This window comes from Hemitrygon akajei, chromosome 14, assembly GCF_048418815.1.
Source record: "Hemitrygon akajei chromosome 14, sHemAka1.3, whole genome shotgun sequence".
Classification (NCBI taxonomy): domain Eukaryota; kingdom Metazoa; phylum Chordata; class Chondrichthyes; order Myliobatiformes; family Dasyatidae; genus Hemitrygon; species Hemitrygon akajei.
Genome location: NC_133137.1, coordinates 6,099,935 through 6,126,901, shown reverse-complemented (window position 1 = coordinate 6,126,901; position 26,967 = coordinate 6,099,935). Strand labels below are relative to the sequence as shown.

Genomic DNA, 26,967 nt, shown 5'->3' with positions numbered 1-26,967 from the left:
CTAGATAGATAGATAGATACTTTATTCATCCCCATGGGGAAATTCAACTTTTTTTCCCAATGTCCCATACACTTGTTGTAGCAAAACTAATTACATACAATACTTAACTCAGTAAAAAAAAATATGATATGCATCTAAATCACCGTCTCAAAAAGCATTAATAATAGCTTTTAAAAAGTTCTTAAGTCCTGGCGGTAGAATTGTAAAGCCTAATGGCATTGGGGAGTATTGACCTCTTCATCCTGTCTGAGGAGCACTGCATCGATAGTAACCTGTCACTGAAACTGCTTCTCTGTCTCTGGATGGTGCTATGTAGAGGATGTTCAGAGTTATCCATAATTGACCGTAGCCTACTCAGCGCCCTTCGCTCAGCTACCGATGTTAAACTCTCCAGTACTTTGCCCACGACAGAGCCCGCCTTCCTTACCAGCTTATTAAGACGTGAGGCGTCCCTCTTCTTAATGCTTCCTCCCCAACACGCCACCACAAAGAAGAGGGCGCTCTCCACAAATGACCTATAGAACATCTTCAGCATCTCACTACAGACATTGAATGACGCCAACCTTCTTAGGAAGTACATTCGACTCTGTGCCTTCCTGCACAAGGCATCTGTGTTGGCAGTCCAGTCAAGCTTCTCGTCTAACTGTACTCCCAGATACTTGTAGGTCTTAACCTGCTCCACACGTTCTCCATTAATGATCACTGGCTCCATATGGGGCCTAGATCTCCTAAAGTCCACCACCATCTCCTTGGTCTTGGTGATATTGAGACGCAGGTAGTTTGAGTTGCACCATATCACAAAGTCCTGTATCAGTTTCCTATACTCCTTCTCCTGTCCATTCCTGACACACCCCACTATGGCCCACTATAGGAGTTTGTTAAAATATTAGATGTCAAGCCAAATCTTCACAAACTTCTAAGGCAGTAGAGGTGCTGTCAAGTTTTCTTCTTAATTGCACTTAGGTGCTGGGCCCAAGACAGGTCCTCTGAAATGATAACACAGGATGGAGATTGTGGAGGAGATGTTGCCAATCAAAATTGATTGGGGTCTGCAAGTGAGGAAATCAAGGATCCAATTCAGAATCGGAATCAGATTTAATATCAGCGGCATATGTCATGTAATCTGTTAACCTAGCAGCAGAAGCACAATGCAATATGACAATATAGAAAAATAATTAAATCAAAGTATAAATATGTATATTAAATAGTTAAGTTAAAAAAGTAGTGCAAAAACAGAAATTTTTAAAAAGTGAGGTGGTGTTCAAGGGTTCTGTGTACATTTCGGAATCAGATGACAGAGGGAAAGAAGCTGTTCCTGAAATGATGAATACATGCCTTCAGGCTTCTGTATCTCCTCTTGACAGTAAAAATGAGAAGAGGGCATGTCTTGGGTGATGAGGGTCCTTAATAATGGACGCTTTCCGAGGCACCGCTCCTTGAAGATGTCTTGGATACTATGGAGGCTAGTACCCAAGATGGAGATGACTAATTTTAAATCTTTCTGTAGCTTCTTTCGATCCTGTGCAGTGCCAATCCCCCCCCCCCCCCCCATACCAAACAGTGATGAAGCCTGTCAGAATGCTCTCAACAGTACACCTAGAACATATAAATCTACAGCACATTACAGGTCCTTTGGCTCACAATGTGTGCCAACCATGTAACCTACTCTAGAAGCTGCCTAGAATTTCCCTACCACATAGTTCTTTATTTTTCTAAGCTCCACGTACCTATCTAAGTGTCTCTTAAAAGACCCCATTGTATCCGCCTCTACCACCTTTGCTGCCAGCGCATTCCACGCACCCGCCACCCATCTGTAGTGCTTTAGGTGGCAAATCAAATCTCCTCAAACTCCTAATAAAATATAGCCACTGTCTTGCTTTCTTTATCGCTGCATCAATATGTTGCGACCAGGTTAGATCCTCAGTGATCTTGACACAAAGGACCTTGAAATTGCTCACTCTCTTCACTTCTGATCCCTCCATGAGGATTGGTTCACGTTCCCTCAGCTTACCCTTCCTAAAGTCCACAATCAGCTCATTCATCTTACTGATGTTGAATGTAAAGTTGTTGCTGCAACACCCCAGGTATATCTCACTGCTATGTGCCCTCATCTCCATCTGAGACTTACCAACAATGGCTGTATTCACAGCAAATTTATAAATGCCATTTGAGCTATACATAGCCAGAGTCATGGGTATGGGTCACGCTGTACTCTCTGCGTCCAATAGGCCAAGCATACATTCCTAAGCTGCACAAGTGTTGATTGTCAGTAAGAAGATATTATTACCAATTAGCACAAATTGTGGTTTTCTGTTTAGGAAGTAGAGCATTCAATTGCAGACAGAGTTACAGAGGCCCAGGTTCTGTCGCTTATTGATCAGGACTATGGGAATGACAGTGTTAAGCACTGAGCTATAGTCAACAAACAGGATCCTGACATAGGCATTTGTATTGTCCAGGTGATCTAAGGCCACGTGAAGAGCAATTGATATTGTGTCTGCCATAGACCTATTGTAGTGATAAGCAAATTGCAGTGGATCCAAGTCCTTGCTGAGGTAGGAGATGACTCCAGCCATGACTAACTTCTCAAAGCATGTCATCACTGTAGATGTGTGTGCTTCTGGAAGATAGTTATTAAAAGCAACTCACACTACTTTTGTTTGGCACTGGTATAACTGTTGCCCTTTTGGAGCAGGTGGGTACTTCTGACAGTAGCACTGAAAGGTAAAAAATGTCCTTGAATACCCCCACCAGTTGCAGGGCACAAGTTTTTACAGCCTGACCAGGTACCTCTATTGGGGCCTGCCATCTTGCGAGAGTTCATGCTCCTCAAAGATAGCCTGACATCGACTCTGAGACAGAGATCACAAGGTCACCAGGTACAGCAAGGACCTTCACAGCTGAGGTGATATTCTCCCCTTTCAAACTGGGCATAAGTGCCATTGAGCTCATCTGGTAGTGAAGCATTGCTGCCATTCATGCTACTGGATTTTGCTTTGTAGGATGTAATGTCCTGCAAACCCTGCCAGAGCTGATGTGCATCCGATGTAACCTTCAACCTCATTCGAAATTGTTTCTTTACTCTTGCAATAGCCCTCCGCAAGTCATACCTAGTTTTCTTGTACTGACCCAGGTCTGCACAATTGCACGAGGAGATATTGAGGGCAAAGTCTTGAAGACTATTGAATAGTTTTGAGATGATGACAGTATTGAATGCCGAGCTGCAGTTGATAAAGAGCAGACTGATGTATGCATCATTGCTGTCCAGATGTTCCACGGTTGAGTGAAGAGCAAATGAAATGGCATCTGCTCTGGGTCTGTTGTGTAGGTAGACAAATTGGTGCAGATCCAAATTGCTTCTCACGCAGGATTTATTGCATTTCATCACCAACCTTTTAAAGCACTTCATCGTAGTTGATGCAAGTTCTGTTGGACAATGGCCACTGAGGCAAGTTAACACATTCTTCTTCAGCATTGCTATAATTGAAACCTGCTTGAAGCAGGTGCGTACCTCAGACTACCGAAATGAGAGGTTAAGGATATTGGAGAATACTTCAGCACAGGTCTTTAGTACTCAGTCAGGTATCCCATCTGGACCAAATACTTCCCACGAGTTGAACCTGAGCATGAGAAATTGCACCTTATTATCCAATTACAAAGAATTAAGAATCTTGCAATTACGAAGAAAACACAACAGCACCTCCACTTCCATAGAAGTTTGCACAGATTTGGCATGACATCTAAAACTTTGACAAACTTCTTTAGATTTGTGGTGGAGAGCATACTGACTCATTGCATTGTGGCCTGGTATGGAAACACCAATGCTCTTGAATGGAAATTTCTACAAAAAGTAATGGATACAGCTCAGTCCACCCCACCATTGAGCGCAGCTGCATGGAGCGCTATCACAGGACAGCAGCATCCACCATTGATGACACCCACACCCCAGGCCACGCTTTCTCCTTACTGCTGTCAGCATCAGGAAGGAGGTAAAGGAGCCCCAGGACCCATACTACCAGGTTCAGGAACAGTTATTACTCTTCAACCATCAGGCTCTTGAACTAGTGGGGACTTCACTCACCCCATCACTGAACTAACTGTTCCCACAACCTATAGACTCACTTTCAAGGACTCTTCATCTAACGTTCTTGATATTTATTGTTTACTTTTTTTTCTTCTCTTTTTTTGTATTTACACAGTTTGTCTTTTGCACATTGGCTGTTTGTCTGTCCTGTTGGGAGTAGTCCTTCATTGATTCTACAGTGTTTCTTGGCCATACTGTGCATGACCACAAGAAAACGAATCTCGGGGTTCTATACGGTGACCTATGTATTGTGATAATAAATTTACTCTGAATTTTTTTTTTAAAAGCCAAATGCATTAGAGACTTCCAGATCAATATCAGATTCAGCAATTACAGACAGTTAGCCACCTTAGTCTTATATCTGACTTTTCAACATTCATTTTTACCTCTCCTCTGTACTTCCAGCACTTCAGATTTCATTCATCTATGCCTGGTTACACCTTCTCTGTTAACCCCTTTCAGCCATCATTTCTTTACTCAATCTTGCCTGTCTTCTACCCAAGCAGAAAACTTCCCCGTTGTTCTTTCCTCACCTTTTTCTCTGTAACTTAAAATGATTCTTTCCAACTTTTCTCAGTTCTGACTAGAGGTCAAAAACAGAAATGCTTCTACATTGGCTAAACATTTATTTCTGATCAAAGTAGTTTGGTTTTGAGCACTTACAATCCACTATTGCACATATCATTCAGTGGCCACTTTATTGGGTATAGGAATGGAAGTCAGTGTGGTCTTCTGCTGCTGTTGCCTATCCACTTCAAGATTTGACATGGGCATTCAGAGATGCTCTTCCGCACACCATTGTTGTAACTTGTGTTTTTTTTTGAGTTACTGATGCTTTCCTGTCAGCTTGAACTAGTCTGGCTATTCCCCTAACCACACCCACAAAAATGCCACTCACTGGACATTTTGTTGTTTCTTGCACCACTCTCTGCAAACTCTAGGGACTGCTGTGCATGAAAATCTCAGATCAGCAGTTTGTGAGATACAGGCAGTCCCTGAGTTAAGAACATCCGACTTACGGACAACTCATACTTACAAACCGAGGAAGGAGAACACCGTCTGCCATTTTAAGTCAGATCGCGACGCTGTCCGCCATTTTAAGTCGTTGCCATTGACACTGTGTTGAGTGTTTAACTTTGTATTTGGCTTAAATTTTTCTTAGTAAGATTCACCCTGACCCCGATTCCCCCCCCCCCCCCCCCATTCCGGTCGGCTGGTGGTGCAGTGAGATCAGCGCCGGGCTGGAGAACGGAGATATGCGAGTTCGATCCAGTGACAGACCGCTCCTGTGCCGGGTTGATGTTGATCCAGTGACTCCCATACCATCCGTGCCGGGTTGATTTCGAGCTTGCAACTCGACCTCGTAAAAAAAAAACACAGCCACCTCCAGTTTAAATTCCCTGGCGGAATATTGTGGAGGATCAAATACCCAAACCCAGCACAGCCCCCACTTGTCCCATTTAGCCTGTCTCAGTGTGGGGGTCCTTAGGACCCAGTGGACCTCCGGAGCCGGCGGAGCTCGGAACCCGCAGCTCGCAGTGTTTCTGTTCCATTGATGGGAAGCAATTGTGATTGAAAAAAAAGTGGAAATAATAGTGTTTGGAAAGAGGCAAAACGCCATCGGTCATTGGAAAAGCATTAGGCTACAGTCGGTCAACGATTGGAACAATTTTAAAGGATAAAGGATAAAGTGAGAATAATTCTGCATTTGAAAGGCCCTGCCCTGATGAAAGCTACAATTATTACTAAGCAACGCAGTGGTTTAATTATTGGAATACATACATTTCTTAAGTGTTTTATATGCATAGAAAGGTAAAATAAATACTATATACCAAGACAAACATTTGACTGACGCTAAATAATACTGGATGTACTTGTTCCGACTTACGTACAAATCCAGCTTAAAGACGGACTCAGGAACGGAACTTGTACGTAACCCGGGGACTGCCTGTAGTCAAAGTACCCTGACTGGCACCAACAATCATTCCGTGGTCAAAGTCACTTACATCACATTTCTTTCGCATTCTGATGTTTGGTCTGAACAACTGAATCTTGTAATCACATCTGCTTGCTTTTATGCAGAGTTGCTGCCACATGATTGATTAGATATTTGCATTATTGTACAGGTGTACCTAATAAAGTGGCTACAGTGTATTTAAAGTTGCATACGTGACTTTTTATTTAAAGAAACAGAAATTTCACTGGAAAAGGAAAACATATTTCACTGCAACACAACACCTGCATTAGCTCATGAGCTCTAATATACAAACCCCATTTCCAGAAAAGTTGGGATATTTTCCAAAATGCAATAAAAACAAAAATCTGTGATATGTTAATTGACGTGAACCTTTATTTAACTGACAAAAGTACAAAGAAAAGATTTTCAATAGTTTTACTGACCAACTTAATTGTATTTTGTAAATATACACAAATTTAGAATTTGATGGCTGCAACACACTCAACAAAAGTTGGGACAGAGTTAAAATAAGATTGAAAAGTGCACAGAATTTTCAAGTAACACCGGTTTGGAAGACTCCACATTAAGCAGGCTAATTGGTAGTAGGTGAGGTATCATGACTGGGTATAAAAGTAGCATCCATCAAAGGCTCAGTCTTTGCAAGCAAGGATGGGTCGTGGCTCACCCCTTTGTGCCAAAATTCATGAGAGAATTGTTAGTCAGTTCAAAAGGAACATTTCCCAACGCAAGATTGCAGAGAATTTAGGTCTTTCAACATCTACAGTACATAACATTACGAAAAGATTCAGAGAATTCACAGACATCTCAGTGCTTAAAGGGCAAGGTCAGAAACCACTGTTGAATGCGCGTGATCTTCGAGCCCTCAGGCGGCACTGCCTAAGAAACCATCATGCTACTGTGACAATCATAGCCACCTGGGCTCGGGAGTACTTCGGAAAACCATTGTCACTTAACAGTCCGTCGCTGCATCCAGAAATGCAACTTGAAACTGTATTACACAAGGAGGAAGCCATACATCAACTCTATGCAGAAACTCCGGTGAGTTCTCTGGCAGCCCCAGCTCATCTCAGATGGACCAAAAGACTGTGGAACCGTGTGCTGTGGTCAGATGAGTCCACATTTCAGCTAGTTTTCGGAAAAAACAGGAGTCAAGTTCTCTGTGCCAAAGATGAAAACGATCATCCTGATTGTTATCAGCGAAAGGTGCAAAACCCAGCATCTGTGATGGTATGGGGGTGCATCAGTGCCCACAGCATGGGTGAGTTGCATGTATGTGAAGGTACCATTGCCTCTGAGGCGTATATTAGGATTTTAGAGAGACATATGTTGCCATCAAGGCAACGTCTCTTCCCGGGACGTCCATGCTTATTTCAGCAGGACAATGCCAGACCACATTCTGCAAGGGCTACAGCAGTGTGGCTTTGTAGACACAGAGTGCGTGTGCTTGACTGGCCTGCTGCCAGTCCAGATCTATCTCCTATTGAAAATGTATGGTGCATCATGAAGAGGAGAATCAGACAATGGAGACTACGGACTGTTGAGCAGCTGAAGTCTTATATCAAGCAAGAATGGACAAAATTTCCAATTGCAAATCTACTACTATTAATATCAGTTCCAAAATGATTAAAAAGTGTTATTAAAAGGAAAGGTGATGTAACACAATGGTAAACATGCCTGTCCCAACTTTTGTTGAGTGTGTTGCAGCCATCAAATTCTAAATTTGTGTATATTTACAAAATGCAATTAAGTTGGTCAGTAAAACTATTGAAAATCTTTTCTTTGTACTTTTGTCAATTAAATAAAAGTTCACGTGAATTAACATATCACAGATTTTTGTTTTTACTACATTTTGGAAAATATCCCAACTTTTCTGGAAATGGGGTTTGTATATTTAACTAACAGCATTGTACAATCAAGGATTATGCAGTGATTCTACTACATATTGCACCACTGGTTCAAACAACCAATGAACGTGGCAACACCAAATAAAAGCACTACTAACAGTGAAGAAATCTATGCAAAGGAAACACACAAGGGAAGTATCTAGCCAGTTTTTTGCTGATATTTATAACTGGAAAGTAGTACATGCTTTCAAGCTGCTGTCAAAATAATAGACATTACCAGGCAGATTTAATGGTGTGGTTAGGTTTAGTGCGGACAGTGGAGGGCAGTGGTTCAGAAGATAGAATTGGAGATCCAACATCCAAACACACCATTCTGTAAGCTATGACATTCACGACACCAGACATTTTTAAACCAAGTTTCTCACTTATTCCTTCACATTGCTGTTATATGGAGGGCCTTTGCATTTAAATTTAGAATAAGTTGAATTGGGTTAAAAATCCACCACCAGCCCTTATATCACTACACAATTGCCACATTAAATAACAATGAAGATCATTTAAGCTTCTTTACAATGCAAGTCCAGATACTTATGGTGTTAGGAATGCTAGAACAAGAGACAATGTTAAGTGTCCATTATAGAAAAAGGTTATTTCTACTAAATGTTGCTTCCCTTTGCTTAAATTTACCCATCCTACACCTTCCCCTTGAAATCTCTTCGATAAAGAAATGTTATTTCTCCTCTACTACAATAACTCAATTTACCACTATGAGAAATAAAAGCCATATGAATTCCACTTATACATTTTAAATAACTAATTAAAAAATCTCACAAATTACCATGATGTCACATAGCTAACTTAAAATGTTACAGGTAGTCCCCAAGTTACAAATGTCTGACTTACGGACAACTCGTACTTACGAACTGAGGAAGGTGAATGCCGTCTGCCATTTTAAGTCAGATCGCAACGCTGTCTGCCATTTTAAGTCAATGTCATTGACACTGTGTTAAGTGTTTAACTTTGCATTTGGCTTAAATTTTTCTTAGTAAGATTCACCCTGACCCCACCCCCCGTTCCGGTCGGCTGGTGGCGCAGTGAGATCAGTGCTGGGCTGGAGAATGGAGGCTCCCGAGTTCAATTTAGTGACAGACCGCTCCTGTGCCGGGTTGATGTCGAACCAATGACTCCTGTACCATCCATGCTGGGTTGATGTCTAGCTCGCAACTCGACCTCGTAAAAAAAACACTGCTACCTCCAGTTTAAATTCCCACAGGGAATATTGTGGAGGATCAAATACCCAAACCCAGCACAGCCCCCACTTTTCCCATTTAACCTGTCTCAGTGCGGTGGACTTTAGGACCCAGGGAATTCAGTGCGGTGGTCCTTAAGACCCAGCGGTCCTCGGGAGCCGGCACAACTCGGGACCTGCCGCCCGCAATGTTTCTGTTTCATTGATGGGAAGCAATCGCGATTGAAAATAAAGTGGAAATAATAAAGCGGTTGGAAAGAGGTGAAGCACCATCAGTCATTGGAAAAGTGTTAGGCTACAGTCGGTCAACGATTGGAACAATTTTAAAGGATAATGGTTAAAATGAGAATAATGGAGCATGTGAAAGGACCTGCCCCAATGAAAGCTACAATTATTACTAAGCAACGCAGTGGTTTAATTATTGGAATACATACATTTCTAAGTGTTTTATATGCATAGAAAGGTAAAATATATACTGTATACTAAGACAAATGTTTGACTGACTGACGCTAAATAGAACCGGATGTACTAACCCGGGAACTGCCTGTACTATAAAAACTTGATCTAATCATTGCTCTCTAATAATACAAGATTCCCTTAAAACATGGCAAGATAGGCCAAAGCTAGCATGGTTTCCTGAAAGGAAAATCTTGCCTGACTAACCTACTGCAATTCTTTGAGGAAATTACAAGCAGGATAGACAAAGGAGATGCAGTAGAGGTGGTCTTACTATGGTTCATATCGCTTACTGCTTCACAGTGGTTTGGTACAGTTCAAAGTACTGTCTTTTCAGATACACAAAACCTATAAATGTGTGCTGTGCATAATTACACTGCAAGATGCCTCTCAATTCATCAGGCTACACCAAGCTCATCTTGTGCTTAACTGAAGTTGTTTGTAAATGACTGATTTTCTTATCTAATAAATTGTCATGGCACTAATCCAGACTAATTAACATCAAAATGAATGACAACATAGGACACTGGACTTGAGTTCTCACTTGCAACCTGGCAAGATTGCAGTGAGCTATTTGGAGTGACCTCAAGCACTGTTATAGCAAGGTTATATTTAGACTGAGAGAATCAAGGCTCAGCAGACAAAGAGGATTTCTGAAATCGCAATCATCATCAGGTTTTGGACAAATACATTACAGGTACTGGCTGGACCAAAAATTAAAGCTCCATGATTATTTCAGACACAAGGTTTTGCACACTCTTGAGCCAGGATTTCAGTGAAGATTTAGCATTAGTTTTCTCATTCCAGTTTCAAAATTAGTAAAAGAATGTACTACAACCCACCCTGCCCACCATGTAGCTGCAGTTTATGATTCTTAAACCCAAAATTTCATTAAGCTAAATATAGTAAAGTCAACATTGTGAGTCAGTATTTTATTAAACTGACAGACTACAATGCAGTGCTTTGAAAACAGTAAGCAACTTTCCAAATGTAACACAATATTGCAAGTGGTGACACACATATGATTATTTCAGAACTTGAATTTAAGTATAATTCCATCTTTATGAAATCTTCCCATGCTAAGCATATAAGCCCAGTAATGAAATAATGGAACAAGAAAAGGCACTGCAGCACCTCTACTTCCTTATTAATTTGCGCAGATTCAGCATGACATCTTAAACTTGAACAAGCATCAGTAGAATCACAGTGGAGAGACTACTAATTGGTTGCATCCCAGCCTGGTATGGGAATACCAATGTCCTTGAAAAAAAAAGTAATGGATACAGCGCAGTCCATCACAGGTAAAGCCCTCCCCACCACTGAACAGATCTATGAGGAGCACTCTCGCAGAAAAGCAGTCATCTATCAAGGCCATGCTTTCTTCTTGTTGCTGCAATCAGTTTGTTGTCTTTTGCACACTAATTGTTTGTCCATCCTATTTGGGGCCGTCTTCATTGATTCTACTGTGTTTCTCGCACCTACTGTGAATGTCCACAAGAAAATGAATCTCAGAATTGTATATGGTGACATATACGTACTTTGTTAACAATAGTAACTTTAGATTAGCAGCATCCAATCACAGCATGATGGTTCTGATGAAAGATCATCAACCTGAAATTTTAATTCTGCTATCCCATCCACAGATGCTGCATGATCTGCTCAGCATTTCCAGTGGGTTTTTTTTGGTTTATTCTCACATTTATGTTACAAGCAATAATTCACTTTGGGGTAATTTTTCTTGGAGTGTGATGGTAAATTAAACATACAAAGAATGATAAACAAACAGACTAACAACTAACCAAATACAACAGAATACCATGACATTTGAAAGCCATACCTCATTCAGCTGCCAATAGATGCTGGTAACCATCTTCATTAGGTCAAAGTAAGTTTGACACCTCCAGTGGTTGAGGTCCATCATGGATGCACCTTAGCTGACACATGCATGCCAGGGCAATACAATATGGAGAATCAGCCCGTGAAGCAGACTTCCCCCCCCCCCCCCCCCCCTCATACAGCCAGTGAATTCAAAGAAACAGAGACAGATACAGTTTGACGCCAGTGGCATCGCAGGACTTGCCAGTCAGCGTTGAACTCAACATAGGACTGCCTAGGGACTCCAGCTCCAGATTTTCCCTAAGGATTTACTCCCAAAACCTTCCCCATGAGTGGGTATAGCTGCAAGGCATATATGATTTCAGCACAAGCTTAATGTTACTTCTGCTGAAATAGATTTGACTCCACCTCCTCTCAAGCTTTCTTGTAAATGCATGATTTCAAGAGTTATCAAAAGAGTCAGCTGACAGCAGATACAAATCTGTACATTAGGTTTCTGCTGCATCTGGCTTGCCTGACACTATTAGCCCCCTCTTCTTCAAATCTTAATCAAAAGCACCTGACAATTTGAGTCTTTCAGGTTTTCAAAATATCTGGCCCCTTATGACAGTTCCATTTTAACCGCCTCCTTACGTTACATCTAATTTGCACAACTCCTTTTGTCCCATCAAACAAATTGTTAGATGACCATAATTGTAATAGAAAATTAAGCTCAAATATATTTCTTTTTCTACTTGTTTAACAACCATGACTATCCACACCTCACACCAATACCAAAATGATTAAAATAAATTAGTAAGAATTCTCACTTCCTAACAGAACATGGAGAAAGTTGGGTTTGTGGAGGTTGAAAAACTATATTGATGAATCAAAACATAATTTTCAGATGAAGCAGCTGAGAGGTCTTAACTACTTTTCCAAAACTAAATATCAAAAGATAGAATGAGACATCAACAATCAAATCTCCAAACTTTCCAGAAAGCGAGTACGATGTAACACACCAAGGACTGTTGAGTTGAAAGGTCTAAAAAGTCCAAGAAAAGTGCCAACTTGAAACAAAATCCCTGCTGTGATAACTGTAATCAGCTTGTAAGCATAATTTTTCCCTTTGATCTGAAAGCAATACATTATAAGTGCACAGTCTCCAGCAAAATTGATTCACTGATTCTATAACCAATCACACTCCCACATTTAGCTAAATTTAGTTGAGCAGTGTTAATGTCATTGTGATAACTGTATTTTAACATATGTGCTCAGAATATTTGATAGCTTGTTAGTCTGTGCTACGCCAAGTCTCTGACATTTAACAAATGCACTAAATCAATCTTAAAGTAGCATTAAATGACATAAATTCATGCCCGAATGTAAATTATAGGCCAGAAATGCACAGTAATTCGCAGTAGGTGCTGCTTCAATTAGCTACCAAATGTCAAGTTAACTTTGCTAAAGACTATCAAAGAAAATAATGCAAAGTAAATAAACATTGTTTTCGGAAGCCATGAAAAATATCTCGTTAATCAGCTAGTTCTCTATAATGAATAAAAACTTAAAAGTCCATTACATATCTGTATTTGTACATGCTGATTAGAGATAAGGACTGATTTCAATCTACTGAAGAAAACTGCCTTTGCAACTCTCAACCATAATATTAAACACTAATTTCACTGAGTTGCAAACCAAGACATCTTCTATCTCAGTATCAGAATGATCAACTGATCAATACAAACTGAATTGCAGCTATCACAGGATTAATGCAGAAAACAATCATCAGGCAGTCCTTCAGCACAGTTTTTGAAAGAAAACAATTCTAACTTTAGAAATGAAGGTAGACAATCAAATTATCTTGGATTTATTTCAACTTTTCAGCACCAAGCAGATTCAACCCAAAAAATTCTTCAGTGATCAAAGAACAGTCTGTTAAAGAACGCCATATACAATTTTCTTATGAGCTTTCTCACCTCTTCCAAAGCTGCTTCATCATGGAATCACATTAGTGCATCAAACTGACCTTTGTTTATATATAATCTGCATGGTTATTGTCAGCAACTGTTTACTACATTGGGTATACCATGACTCCATTATACTTAAGCATGCATTTTCCACAGATACACTTCCACTGCAATCGGAAGCAGATTTTCTGAACTGAAAATACAAGCACAACCCTCAAGATTAGTCTGGTTAACTCAAAAGAGGCGAGTAATGCATGCTTACTATCAAATTTACACACAGAGTACAGTCTGCCCTCCTTATCCGTGAGGGATTGGTTCCAGGACACCTTGTGGATACCAAAAACCACGGATGCTCAAGTCCCTTATTCAACTTGGCTCAATGTGGTGGATCTTAGGACCCAGTGGAACCCAAGACCTTATTTAACCTTTCTCAGTGCGGAGGACATTAGTACCCGGTGGCGGAGCTCTGAATCCGCAGTGCTTCTGTTCACAAAAATAATCACGATCATGATTGAAAATAAAGTGGAAATAATAAAGTGATCGGAAAGAGGTGAAACGCCATCAGTCATTGTAAAAGCGTTAGGCTACGTCAGTCAATGATCAGAACAATTTTAAAGGATAAAGTGAGAAAGGCCCTGCCCCGATGAAAGCTACAATTATTGGGTTTTGGGGTTTTGAGTTTTTGATCCTCCACATCAACCCTGAGAGCGCACTCGATAGCAGTCCGTTACTGGATCGAACTTGGGAACTTCCGTTCCTGAGCCCGGCATTGAAACATACGTTCTTTATATGTATTTTATATGCATAGAAAGGTAAAATATATACTATATACCAAGACAAACATTTGACTAACTGATGCTAAATAAAGCTTTCCTTTATTTCCTGTGGAAATCTAGAATACTGTACAGAAAATTTAACTCGTCCGACCAAACAACTACTGATGTTCCAATCTATTAACGTCTGATCCTACTTAGCGACAGCTTTGTCCATTCATTTCATCTATTCATATTTCTTTGTATTTTAATGCTTCTTACAATACTATTCATCTTTGAGTTTCTGACAAATTTAAATATACGAGTTTCTCACTCATCTAAACAGTTCGATTTTTTTTGGTGTATTTGCCCATTATCTCCTGTAAGCCTCTTTTCTCCCTATCCTAGTCAACAATTTTCTTTTAATACTATGATCTTTAATGTTAGCTGATAGACTTTTGAGGGACTTCTTCAAATATCTTCTAGAATGTGATACAGGAGTTCCCAGTTCACTTATATAGTTAACTCCATAGCACAATAATGCATTGGATAGTGTCACACAACTGCAATGTTCTGTGATCACATGGGTTTCCTCCTGTGCTGCAGTTTCTTTCCATAACCCAAGGACTTTCAGCTTACCAGGTTAGTCAGCTACTATAAGTTGCCCCTAAAGTGTAGAACAATGGTAGGGTCAGAGGAGATTTGACGGAAATGAGGGGAGAATAAAATAACTGCTTTATGAGTACACCCTCAAAAGACCAAAGACCTGTTTATGTGTTGTACAACTCCTTAACATATGCACTTGTCAGAATCTCAAAGGTTACAGAATGGAAGGAGGCTATTTGGCCCATTGTGCCCATGTCAACTCAATGTGCAATCTATCTCATCTCACTTCCACACTCTCTCACCATAGCCTTGCATTTTTTTTCCCTTTCAAGCCCTTTCCCTGTAGCCTTAAAAAACATATGATTGGTTTTATAGCTGTGGCTTTCCCCACGTGATTCTTTGCTGGCTTTCTGTTCAGTAAAAATGCTCACAAGATGCTTAGTTCTTAGTTACAGATTCCAGTAATTTCCCAAAAGCTACTAAGCTAACTGATCTACAAACCCCTGCATTGATCCTCTTTACTTAAATGGCAAAGTGGCATTGTTCAACCATCTAATCAAAAGAGATAGCTCTAAAAAACTTATTGGGTATACGCAATGTGCTGTTTGTCCTCCAAAAACAAAAGTGTTGCACTTTAAACATAGCAAAACATTCCTAGCCCCTTCTAAAATATAAAGACACAAAAAATGAAAACTTGATTAAAAGCATGGCCAGAGGGTAACTTCTAAGGAAAAAAACTTAAAGGAAGGTGGAGAGGTAATCGAAGGGAGTCGTGGTTTTTAAGATTTCAGCAACTCAAAGCATTGCTAAAGGTGGAACACTTAAATTTGGGAATGCTCAGAGGGCAGCCAGATCAACGAGGCATAGTTCTGGAAAAAGTGACCAAGATGTGGAACAGAGCAGACATGAATGCAAGTGTAAAATCTTCATAATTAATGAAGGAACCAGAGAGGGATGGATAAGTAGTGTCAAAGCAAAAGGACGAGGACTTTCAGTAACATCAACTTAGCAATGGGTAGAATGAAGGTGAGTGACCAGGAGTACTTTAAAACAGTTGAACAAAGGAATGCATAAGATATTCTGTGGGAGATCAGCTAGGATGGAGGGCTTTCCAGTAAATATCATTGGTAAAAGAATGGATACGCTTAATGATGTAGCACACAAGTGATGCAAAGGTCATCCTGAGGTCAATTGTGTTACACCAATATTGCAAACTAGCTGGTTCAGTTTCAGAGATTCCAGGGAGAGAATGTAGTTGATACTTACGGAACAGAGCTTGGGGTCTGAAAACAACAGACTTCTGAATATTCCAAAGAAGAAATTTCAGCTCCCATGAGCAGCCATACAATTTAGAGATAGTAGACTGGTAACAATGAGGAAGGGCTCATTGGCCACAGCATGTATATGAAGGATGATTGTATACTCTGTAGACATGAGAATGGTAACTTTGACAATGACTGCAGCTAAACAACATGCAGGGATACATGCCCTGTGAAACTTCACAACACTTGGCAGTACTCTGGCAAGACAGAAACCCTTATTGAAAGAATTCAACTCTAGGAATGAGGGGTATAAAATCTGAGAGGTTGCATCACATTTAAAAACTTTGAAGAAACAGCCAAATGAGGTGCAGTTTCCAAAAAGAATTTTAAATGGGTGACATTCTTGAAGAAAACAGTATAATAACTGTTGAAAGAAAACTTAATAACACCTAAACCTGGAGCCAGAGAGAAGTTGGAAATAAATAATAAGTTGGAGAAGTGGAAATAAAGTCAAGAGAATAGTAGATGGATCAAACGTACAAGATGAGCATGAAAGGGGGAGTAGGGGGGAGGGGAGAAAATAGTAAAAGGTGTTCATAAAGAATTACCTTAAAGTTTAATCTAAAGGAAGGGGGCTGCTTCAATCTTAGAGGAAAAGAGCTCCATGAACATCAGTAAATATTGTGATGAGATTGGAGGAGTCAAGGGCAGAAGGATTAAATAAAAATACTTCCTTTAGGACACTCAGAATGGAACCATCTGGTCAGAGGATTTATTTTCAGTATCTTTATCTTCTTAATTATTTTTAATTTTATTTCAGTCAAGTTTGGAGAGTTCCTTTATCCTATTTAACGGTAGTTTCCACGGGATATCTTACTCCAATGTAAATATTTTGAAATCTAGTTATTCAACACATCTGCCATTTCCTTGTTTTACCAAATACAATATTACTGCTGTAATTTTAAGAGCAGCTCCCCAGCTCCTCTGTTTCTTCCCATATCCCGAAGATCTGCTGGATGGTAGGTTAATTATCTACTGTGAATTACTGTATAGGTGCGTGGCAGAAGAATTGAGACACTTGACACATATGCAAGAAAGAACAGTTAAAGGAAAATAAGTGGGGGAACAGGACAAATAGAATTGGCAGAGGTTCAACAGGCCTTCTACGTCATCAGAAAATAAGAATGAGGTCCCAAACAACTCCCCCCCCCCAACAAAATCTGTAGGATTGCATTGATCTTGTTACTACTAACTTCTTTTTTGACTTCTTATTTCCATCTTATATCTTGCAGTCCCACATGTTAAATTGTTTTTTTGATCACCAAACACAAATCTGTTGTTTTATACAAAAAAAACTGCTGGAAGAATTTAGCAAGTCAAACTTCATCTGCCTTCCACCCCCCCCCCCCCCCACTCTTATCTGTCACTATCAATCACCCTCTAGCCACCGTAGCCCACCTCTACCTCTCACCCACCTGGCTCAATCTGTCCATCATAACCTTCCTCGTCTAGTTCCACGTATCAGTTCCTGTCTCACACTTCCTCTCACTTCTTTATTCTGTCTATTTCTACTTTACTGATGAATGCCTTATTCCAACTATCCCTTTGTCTCTACAGATGCACCCTGACCCACTATGTCCCCCAACAGTTTATATTTTCCTCCAGATTCCAGCATCTGCAGTATCTCTTGTACTGCTCTTGTTTTATACATTGAGATATTTCTGGCTTCTGATGGGCAGTCTTTGTTCTGTCATATTGAAGTCAACCTTATCGAAACAGGATCTTAGAAGCTATTTTAAGTTTCCCTTTTGAACACTAATCACGTTGAAGTCAGCTTTACAGAGACCCAGAAACTGTTTTATATTTTGCTTTCATGCACTTATGGCTGCTCTGTACAAGGAGGTGCTAACCAAAAAGGAAAAACATTATGCACAGCTGTTGAAATAACTTGAAAATGCATGGGCATGCTGCTTTCATTTCTACTTTCTCCAAGGTTCATTAGTTATCACCAGTAGTCTGTACTTGCATTATCAAAGCATTTTCTTAAATAATAAGTGTATGGCAGCGAATTGTAATTTAAGTTCCGTCTTTTAGTGGAAAGGGAAGGAAGCAAAAGAAACCATGTTATGACAAGCTCAAAATAATTAAGGTGTTTCAAATTTTGAATTTAAAAAACACTTTCAAACACGAGGTTCATTATATCCATTAAATAGTCAACATTGTATCAGCAGTGATTAAAGTTAAAGACACAACAATGAAGGTAATTTTGAAGTACTGACCAAGGCCAAAATTGCAAATTTTCCCCACACAATTCGCAGTTTCTGTCTGGATGTCTATAACGGCCTTGTTTACAAAACAGATGACTTCTTTAAAAAACGCAATCCTAATTACCTAACTCCGCGATGAACGGTCTCAATCCCGGCTACGAAAGAAGGGTCGGACGTGGGGTTAGCAACCTCAATCCGTAAAAAACTCATAGGTACATAAATGCCAAAAGAAGCTCCAAAAACCTTAGCTCTGGGAGAGGAATGATTTTCGCCCAGAAGACGGGCTGTACACGGGGACAACTTGAAAGACTGGCCCAGGACAGAAGACTCTGGCGAGCTGCTGTCGGCAGTAGTAATAAGCGTTAATAAATGTCTGAATAATTTAATAATTTACATTGCATGGGTAATTGCATTTAAAGTTACATGTAACGCTAATTTAACAGTGAGCCTGCTGCGGAAATTCAACTGAACGAAGTATTTATCTTTAAAAGGGTTGATAGTGGAGAAAGGGGTTGCTCCGTGGCCAGACATCTTCCACGACCCTCCTCCTCACTACCAACCTCGTATTACAGCGAATCGCTAACTCTGAAGCAAATGGGCAGCGCGGATTCTTTTAATTGATCGGAGTATATTAATTAAACATGAACAGGTATCAGGGGGTGTTAAATGGGGAGGAGGATATTCATTTGGCCCCAGTGCTGGGTTTTGATAGGGAACCTCCAAGTCCGGGGCCTAATTGAGGATAACCGCTGGACACCCACATTCACCCATCAGCCGCCAGCTGTGAGGTTGCAGCCGACACTTACTCTCGGTGGCACTCTGTAGGCACAGCACGTTGAGCGGGTTGATGCAGTCCTTCTGCAGCAGCTCGGCCTCTGTGACCGGAGTCAAGCCATCTGGCTCTGGGTTCTTCCTGCTCTTTATCCTATTGAGCACGCTGCCGCCCTGCTTCTTCATCTCGTTCCCGTCCGTCTGGTTATCCGAGCTGCTCATCTCAGTAGGGGCCCAGGGAGGGAAAGGGGGGGGAGGAGGAAGAGTGTAAGTTAACTTCAGATCGCTAGCGGCCAACGCCTCGGGGTTTCTCCTCCCCCCGGGTCTCTCCCTCAGCAACGCTCAATCGCCTTTCCTGCCGCCCAGTCCAGCAACCCCGGGAGCCCGATGTTAAAATGGCGGCTGGTTGGTAAGACTCGGTATCTATGGAGAGGCGGCGCTGGGGTCGCCGGGGGTCACTCGCAGCCAATTAGAGGCCGCTCCCGGTTCGGCGCAAAGCAAGACAGGCGGTGAGGAGTGACTGGTCGCCCGGGACACCTTCCCAATGCATCTCATCTACCCCTGTGGTAATCATTCTTATTTCTACTTTTAACCTTTACTCTTCTGGCTCTTCGTTATCTTAAAAAGCTGAGAGCAGCTAAAGTGGTGGATGATTGTGGGGATTTAGACATGGGAAAAACATGAGGATTTAGCCCTGGAAGACACTAAATCATCCCAGTGATAAGTGTAGAATAATCAAGGAGTTATAGGAAATGAACAATTTAAAACAATAGCTCTTATTTGTGGGTAAAAAAAGTTAACTAAATTAATAGGTCTAAAGGCCTGCATCATTGGGTGTTAATGGAAGTGGCTGCAGGGATAGTGAATGCATCTGTTGTATGCTATCCGCTGGATTCTGTAGAGCTGCTGGAGAATGAGAAAACTGGAAATATAACACCTTTGTTTTTTTTTTAAAAAGGGCACAAAGTAAAATATTTGGCCTCACGTTTGTTATGAGGAATGCTGTAATCTGTTATCAAGGACATTTAGAAAAACATAACGCAATAAGGTAGAGATATTATAGTTTTAGGAAAAGAGAAATCCTATTGACAACATACACAAAATGTTGGAGGACCTCAGCAGATCAGGCACCACTCTCAACCCAAAACGTAAATTGTTTGTTCCTTTCTCACCTGCTGAGTTCCTAGAAAAATTTGTATGCGTGGCTCTAGATTTCCAGCATCTGCAGAATCACCTGTGTATATCCTATTTGCTTTCATTCTTTGAAGATGCTCTCACTGAGATCATCTTAGTATTTTCCTGTTGGGGAGAAACAGTCCCCTGCATACATCTCCGATTGTTGATTCTTTCATGTATGATTAACTTGAAGAGAGATTTAAAGGTTGACAGCTTACTAATTGAATTTATGCTGCCTTCTGTAAGTAAAGCAAAAGGTCAAATATCAAACAGTCAGAATCAGCTCCACTGCATTATAAATCTTTTGGCAAATAAATTACTAAGTGTCATTGACTCTTGGGAACTATGTCAGCAACAATGTGTGATTTATGTTCTGTAAATAACTTATTTTTGCCTTGTACAATGTTAACACGCTGCAGAGTTTTTTCTAAAGTTATGTGATAACTTTCAAACTGATTTACTGTGGTTCATGTGAAATAATTAAAGTTTTAAAACTCAGCACACTGACTCCTTTCTCTTAAGTTGCTATATAATGCTTAACCATTTCAAGTTTGCTATGCTTTATTCTCTGCCAAAACTGTGAGGTATTCTCAAATAGCTTGAATACAAAAAAATTAAATCCCAAGTTCCTCTTTGTCATTAAGAGATCCACTCAAACTTCTGCATCTTGTCTTTCCATCTCATATCCAATGCAACAAGCTCACAGTTTCCCAAGATTGACTCTATTAAGGCAACTTTTTCAGTGCCTGCTCTCGCTGACCCATCTCCCTGTCTTAAATATTTTGCATTTTTTCCCTCCCTTACTGACTACAAAATGATATATTTTATGGGACTCCCTTCTTTCCTGACCCTCTCTTTACCCACCTTCTAATCAGTGAACCATCATTATTTGCAATATCTTTCCAACTGTTGTTATTGATATGTACTCTGGGTCCAATCCTGACCCTGTGTGCTGTCTGTGTGAAGTTTACATGTTCTTTCTCTGGTCATGTCAGTTTCCTTCACATGACTAGATTTCATCCCACATCATAAAAACTTGCTGGTTGGTACATCACTTGTGAATTTCCTCTGAAATATAAGTGGCTAGCAGAATATGGGTGCATTGAATAGGAATGGGGGGAGAATAAGTAATTAGATTAGTGTAAATGGAGAGTTGACAGTTGGCACAGACTTAGTGGGGCAAAAGACCTGTTTCTGTGCTATATGACTGTATGTATGATATCATTTTAACACCTAGTTTCACGATGTTGTGCATTCACTCATCAGGTTCATTACAACACTTAAGCCTGATCTGACCAAATGTATAGGCTTGGTCTGTACATACCAGCTGTGTGGTGGAAAAAAGCGCAACCACACCTCTTTCACTTCATATGGTTGAAGAAGTTTGGCACGAGTCCCCAAATCCTAAGGACTTTCTACAGGGGCACAATTGAGAGCATCCTGACTGGCTGTATCACTGCCTGGTATGGGGACTGTACTTCTCTCAATCGCAGGTCTCTGCAGAGAGTGGTGAAGACAGCCCAGCACATCTGTGGATGTGAACTTCCCACATTCCAGGACATTTACAGCGAATGGTGCTTAAAAAAGGCCCAAAGGATCGTTGGAGACCCGAGTCACCCCAACCAGCTGCTACTATTCGGGAAACGGTACCAGAGCATAAAAGCCAGGACCAATAGGCTCCAGGACAGCTTCTTCCACCAGATCATCAGACTGATTAATTCACACTGACACAATTGTATTTCTAAGCTATATTGACTGTTCTGTTGTATATCTTACTGTACATGCTGTTTATTAAAAATTATAATTTGCACATTGCACATTCAGGCGGAGATGCAACACTCACAAACTGAGCCTTGGGTCTCTGTTTTCCCTCATCTATACATTAACTCTTCTGCTATTGCATATTGGCCTGTCATTAGCTTTTATAGATATTCTTCTGAAACTAAGCCCTTTCTTGTCAACAAAGAACAAAGACTTGCATTTCTTTTTATTTCCCATATTAAAAAATCTGAAACCTTTATGAAAACAAATTGTACATATTTCTCCTAAAGAAATACACTATTTTCTCCTATAGCCATCTTGTTATCAACCTCCACATGTAACAATTGAGTCACACTATTACTCTTGGATCTGTAACAATCTCCATCCACTTTCCAATGACACTTTCATGCTAATGAACATCGATGGAACCTTGAAGTATCTTTCACCCCAAACAAGACTTCAAATCATCCGCCTTCTTGTCAACCATAATTGAACATATCCTGCTTCACAATTTATTAGATTAGATTAGATTCAACTTTATTGTCATTGTGCTGAGTACAGATACAAAGCCAATGAAATGCAGTTAGCATCTAACCAGAAATGCAAAGAATAGTGTTATTTACAAAATAACTGTGAATAGAAAGTAAGTGCTACAGTACATAAATATAGAAGTACTGAGACAGTACAATATGGGTGCAATACTGCTTAATGCCGTGATGTGAGGTTCAGCAGGGTCACAGCCACAGGGAAGGAGCTCTCCCTGTGCCTCTGGTGCAGGAGCGGAGGCTCCTGTAGTGCCTACTGGATGGGAGGAGAGTAAAAAGTCCTTGGTTAAGGTGAGATGCATCCTTGATGATAATGCTTTTCGCCCTGCCCAGGCAATGTTTATGATAGATGTTCTCAATGGTGGGCAATTGGGTGCCGATAATCCACTGGGCAGTTTTCACTATATGCTGGACTGCTTTGCGGTCCGATACGGGACAGTTGCTATACCATACTGAGATGCAGTTGGTGAGTATGCTCTCAAAGGTATGGCGGTAAAAGTCAGTCAGAATCTGCTTCCAATCCTCTGTAAGACATCTCACTGATGAGAAATATACTTGAGCCTGTATTCAGTTCTAAACCTAATCATTCACATGCTCTCTTTTATCATTACCTTTGTTATACTCCCAAACAGTACAAAAGATAGTATCCTTTATTCCAGCCTATATTAGCCTGCTCTCCTTTCATTGACCTAGAATACTTCTCTAATTCTGGATGCATTAAATATAGAATCAGTTTCTTTCCTTTCCGATCACTGTGAGGCTTCAGTACGTAACCTCTGTAACCTCCTCTAAGCTGTTCTTCCAACTCTGATCCATTACACCCCTCTTTCTTTTTGTCGCAAGAGATTTCTTGACTATCAAACAACTATTCCACATCTTTTGCCCAAGCATTCAGCCAGTTTTCTAAAGCTCTGCCCCAATTCAGCATTCAGTTCTTTTTGCTACCATTTCATAAACAATTTTAGAGGATTTTACACATAAAATTTGAACTTTGGCTCTAGAGGAGGTGTGCTTAATTTGTCTGATTTTGTGCTGCAAGAGTCTTCACACATGAAAAATAAAATGTATGTCGAGAAAGGTTAAGGCCTAGAAATTCTATGCAACATGTAATTTTTAATGCACAACAAAATAGAATTCTACCAAAAAAATTATGATGTTCATCACTAACATATTTAGGGATCTTTAATCCAAGTCTTATGTGCATCTGCCTGGAGCCCATTGAAGTTCAAAGTACTTTTATCATCAAGGTATGTACACTGTATACAAATTTGAGATTTGTCTTCTTGCAGGCAACTACAAAACAAAGAAACACAATAGAATCCGTTTTTTAAAAAAACCCACACAGCAAAGACCATAAAACACCCAGTATGCAATAAAAATGAAAAAATCATGCAAACAATAAAAAGTAAACAAATAACACACAGAACATGAACCATGGTGTCCCTGAAAGTCAGTCTGCAGCCGCCTTGAGGCAAGTGCCGATGATTGCAGGGCACAGCTGCAGAATCATTTCAGCGTTGAAGCGAGTAAACCTTGCGGAGTAGTGAGCTGGGCACCAGTTCATCCTTTGCCCTTGGCCTTGACAACTTGATCAAATCGTGCAAATAGTTTTAAAAAAAGTGAACAAGAGCACATGGAACATCAACTGCTGAGTCCCCAAAAGTGAGTTCACAGCTGCAGACCCCATTCAGCGGTGAGGTGAGTGAAGCCTGTCCAGTAGCCCGATAGCTGCAGGGCAACAACTGCCCCCAAATCTACTGGCATGGGAGCCAAGACTCTTGCACCTCCCACCCAATGGCAGCAATGAGAAGAGAGGGAGACTGGGGACAGTGTTGAACACCTCTTCATTTTCCGCTCTCTTCCTCAATGATTTTCATCTTGCTCAGTGTTTCAATTGGCTCAAAGTAATGGCACTGACCACAGGTTCATCACCTGCCATCAGGCCTCGATGTAGCATCAACCCCCACAAATGGCCGCCCGGGCTACACCTGCACTCTCGAGAGTCTAATTTGCCAAATCCCCCAGGAGATCACAAAAGTGCCAGATCATTTACTTGGTTCAAAAGTGCAACCTTAAAAGGGAAATTGCAGGCTGCTGCAATCACAGTTCAGAAGAAGAAATAGTTTTGTGAATTGTCTGCAAAACGTTGCCATTGTTTACTTGCACCATCTTGCCCAAGCAGTGTCACCAATCAATACGAAATCCTCAAAATTTTCAAAATCAGAAGATTAAAGATTAATTTTATTTGTCACATGTACATCAAACATACAGTGAAATGCATAAATTGCATCAAATCAGCAAGGATTGTGCTGGGCAGTCCACAAGTGCTTCCATTCTTCTGGCACCAACATGGCATGCCAATAACTTATTAACCCTTTCCTATAAGTCTTTGGATTGTGAGAAGAAACTCAAACATGGAGGAAACCAATATGGTCGCAGGGATAATGTACCAACTTCTTACAGACAGTGGTAGGAATCGAACCCCAATCAGTGATCACTGGCACTGTAAATCAATTGCATTACCCGCTACACTACCATTGTGGAAATAGTCACCATTCCTGGGAGTCTCAAGAAAGATGCAAGCCTTAAACTCTGCTCCCCAACTGATTGTTTCCACTGCCCATTGAGATATCCCTTCACCTTCACACAGTTCCCAGTCTTCTTCGCTCAGTAATCAACCCTCCCTACATGTAATACCATTGCCCAAAGTCTACAATCCCTCTAACAATCTGCTCCACTGATCTCCCTGACCTCCACTCATTTTACTCCTTTGAAGGCTGGAGATCATAGAGGAAAAGTTTTACAAGAAGAATAATCCATCCATGGCTAAATAAGGAAGTTAAGGAGAGTATTAAATTAAAAGAAACAATATATTTTGGGCCAATTAAATAGCATCCCAGAAAATTGCAAGATCTTTAAAAAATCCAAAGGATTCTAAAACAAAATTAACAGGCCTAAAATTAATTATTTGCCAGAAATATCAGAACAGAAAACTAGAGGTGCAAATACATTAAAAGGAAGAGAGTAGATGGTGAATGTTGGTTTCTTGGAGACTAGAGTATTGATAATGCATTAATTGTGCATAAAATGTATTTCACGTAGTGTTTGTGCCCACCAAATGTCCAAGCTTACCAGGAAACAGGACTGGTCAATTCCTGTTGCATTTTACTCTAATGTGGATGACATTTCTCTATCAGATTTCATATATGTACGTTTGTAATTATTTCATTATTGCACACTGAGTGCATTTGATTTACAAATGGAAATTGCATCTAATTTTACACATAAAGCTAGAAACCATATCTAGAATGAAGGATACTCATCGGGGCACTGATACTACCTTCATTTCCTCTCTCACGTTGATTTATGAGTACTGCACTTTAGTCGACAGGCAGCGCTGTTGTCCTGGTGACTGCTAAGGCAGCAGCCTGAACATGGCACAGTGCCCAATCTATAGCACAGGGCGTCTCATTATCTTCCCCTAGCTCCAGTTTACTCTTTCCCTTCTTTACATTATCCCTTCTATCTTAATTTTCCACTGTGCCTTCCCAAACCACTCCCTTAGAGCAAGAGTTCCAGTGTAGTAATCTGGCCTGGAGCCCACTTGGCACACCAGAAGTAGGTGAAAACCAATCAAATTTTTATAGCTGTGCATTTGGTAGCTAAATCTCTTGACGTGCAAAGATGGGTGGGAAAGCCAGGTATGAGGAGAATACAAAGCATTTGGAAAGGAATATGCTAACAAGGAGACAAATATTTGGTAGATGGACTATTATAAAGGATATTGATGCACTGATGTCAAATATTGTGCCTTAGTAAGAGAATTGAGGCATGTTTTTTACTCTATCCGAAATAAAGTCCAATGCTTGGATTTTCTCCGAGATAAGTCCTGCTTTAATAAATGTTTCTGATGTTTGATTGTGTCTCTGATTCTACCTACCAATCAGACTCTATCCCACTGTTGCTGTTTACCACAAGCAAACCCTACCACCTGAATCTCCATGCACTATTCATCAATTTCCATATCTTCCCAGATCTTGATGTCCTCAAGCTCACAACCCATAGTTAGCCCATCCTTGCTGGCTGCATTCCTGCCTCTTTCTGTCCACTTTTTCCCCTCAACACAGCCAACCTGTACTCTATACCTAGATCTATGATGGAAACACTGCTGCAATACAAATAGCATCTCGGCTCTTACATAAAACTGACAATGCGTCACAATCTTTGTTCAATCCTGAAGGACGTTTACGTTCCAAACTTTCCTCATTTTCTTATCACAATATGCTACTGCTCCAATGTCTTATATCATTGACCATTAGCCTGTTAGAAGCAATGAGGTTGAAACATTTAATTAGTGCTCTTCAAATCCAATGCTCAGTCTCCACTGATTAAAAATTTAAGCCCCTCCTTCTACAAATTCCCCAGTGGCAT

General features: G+C 40.5%; 1 protein-coding gene across 1 annotated transcript in view; it reads right to left on the bottom strand.

Annotated features, from left to right (window-relative positions):
• The window catches only part of unc119b (unc-119 lipid binding chaperone B), a 51,828-nt gene extending 32,356 nt beyond the window's left edge, over window positions 1–19,472 (bottom strand). Inside the window, exon 1 of the mRNA XM_073065422.1 lies at window positions 19,090–19,472. Within this exon, the coding sequence (XP_072921523.1) occupies window positions 19,090–19,276 (187 nt within the window). The 5' untranslated portion in view covers window positions 19,277–19,472. The remainder of the gene's footprint in view (window positions 1–19,089) is intronic.
• Between the last annotated feature and the right edge of the window lie 7,495 nt (window positions 19,473–26,967).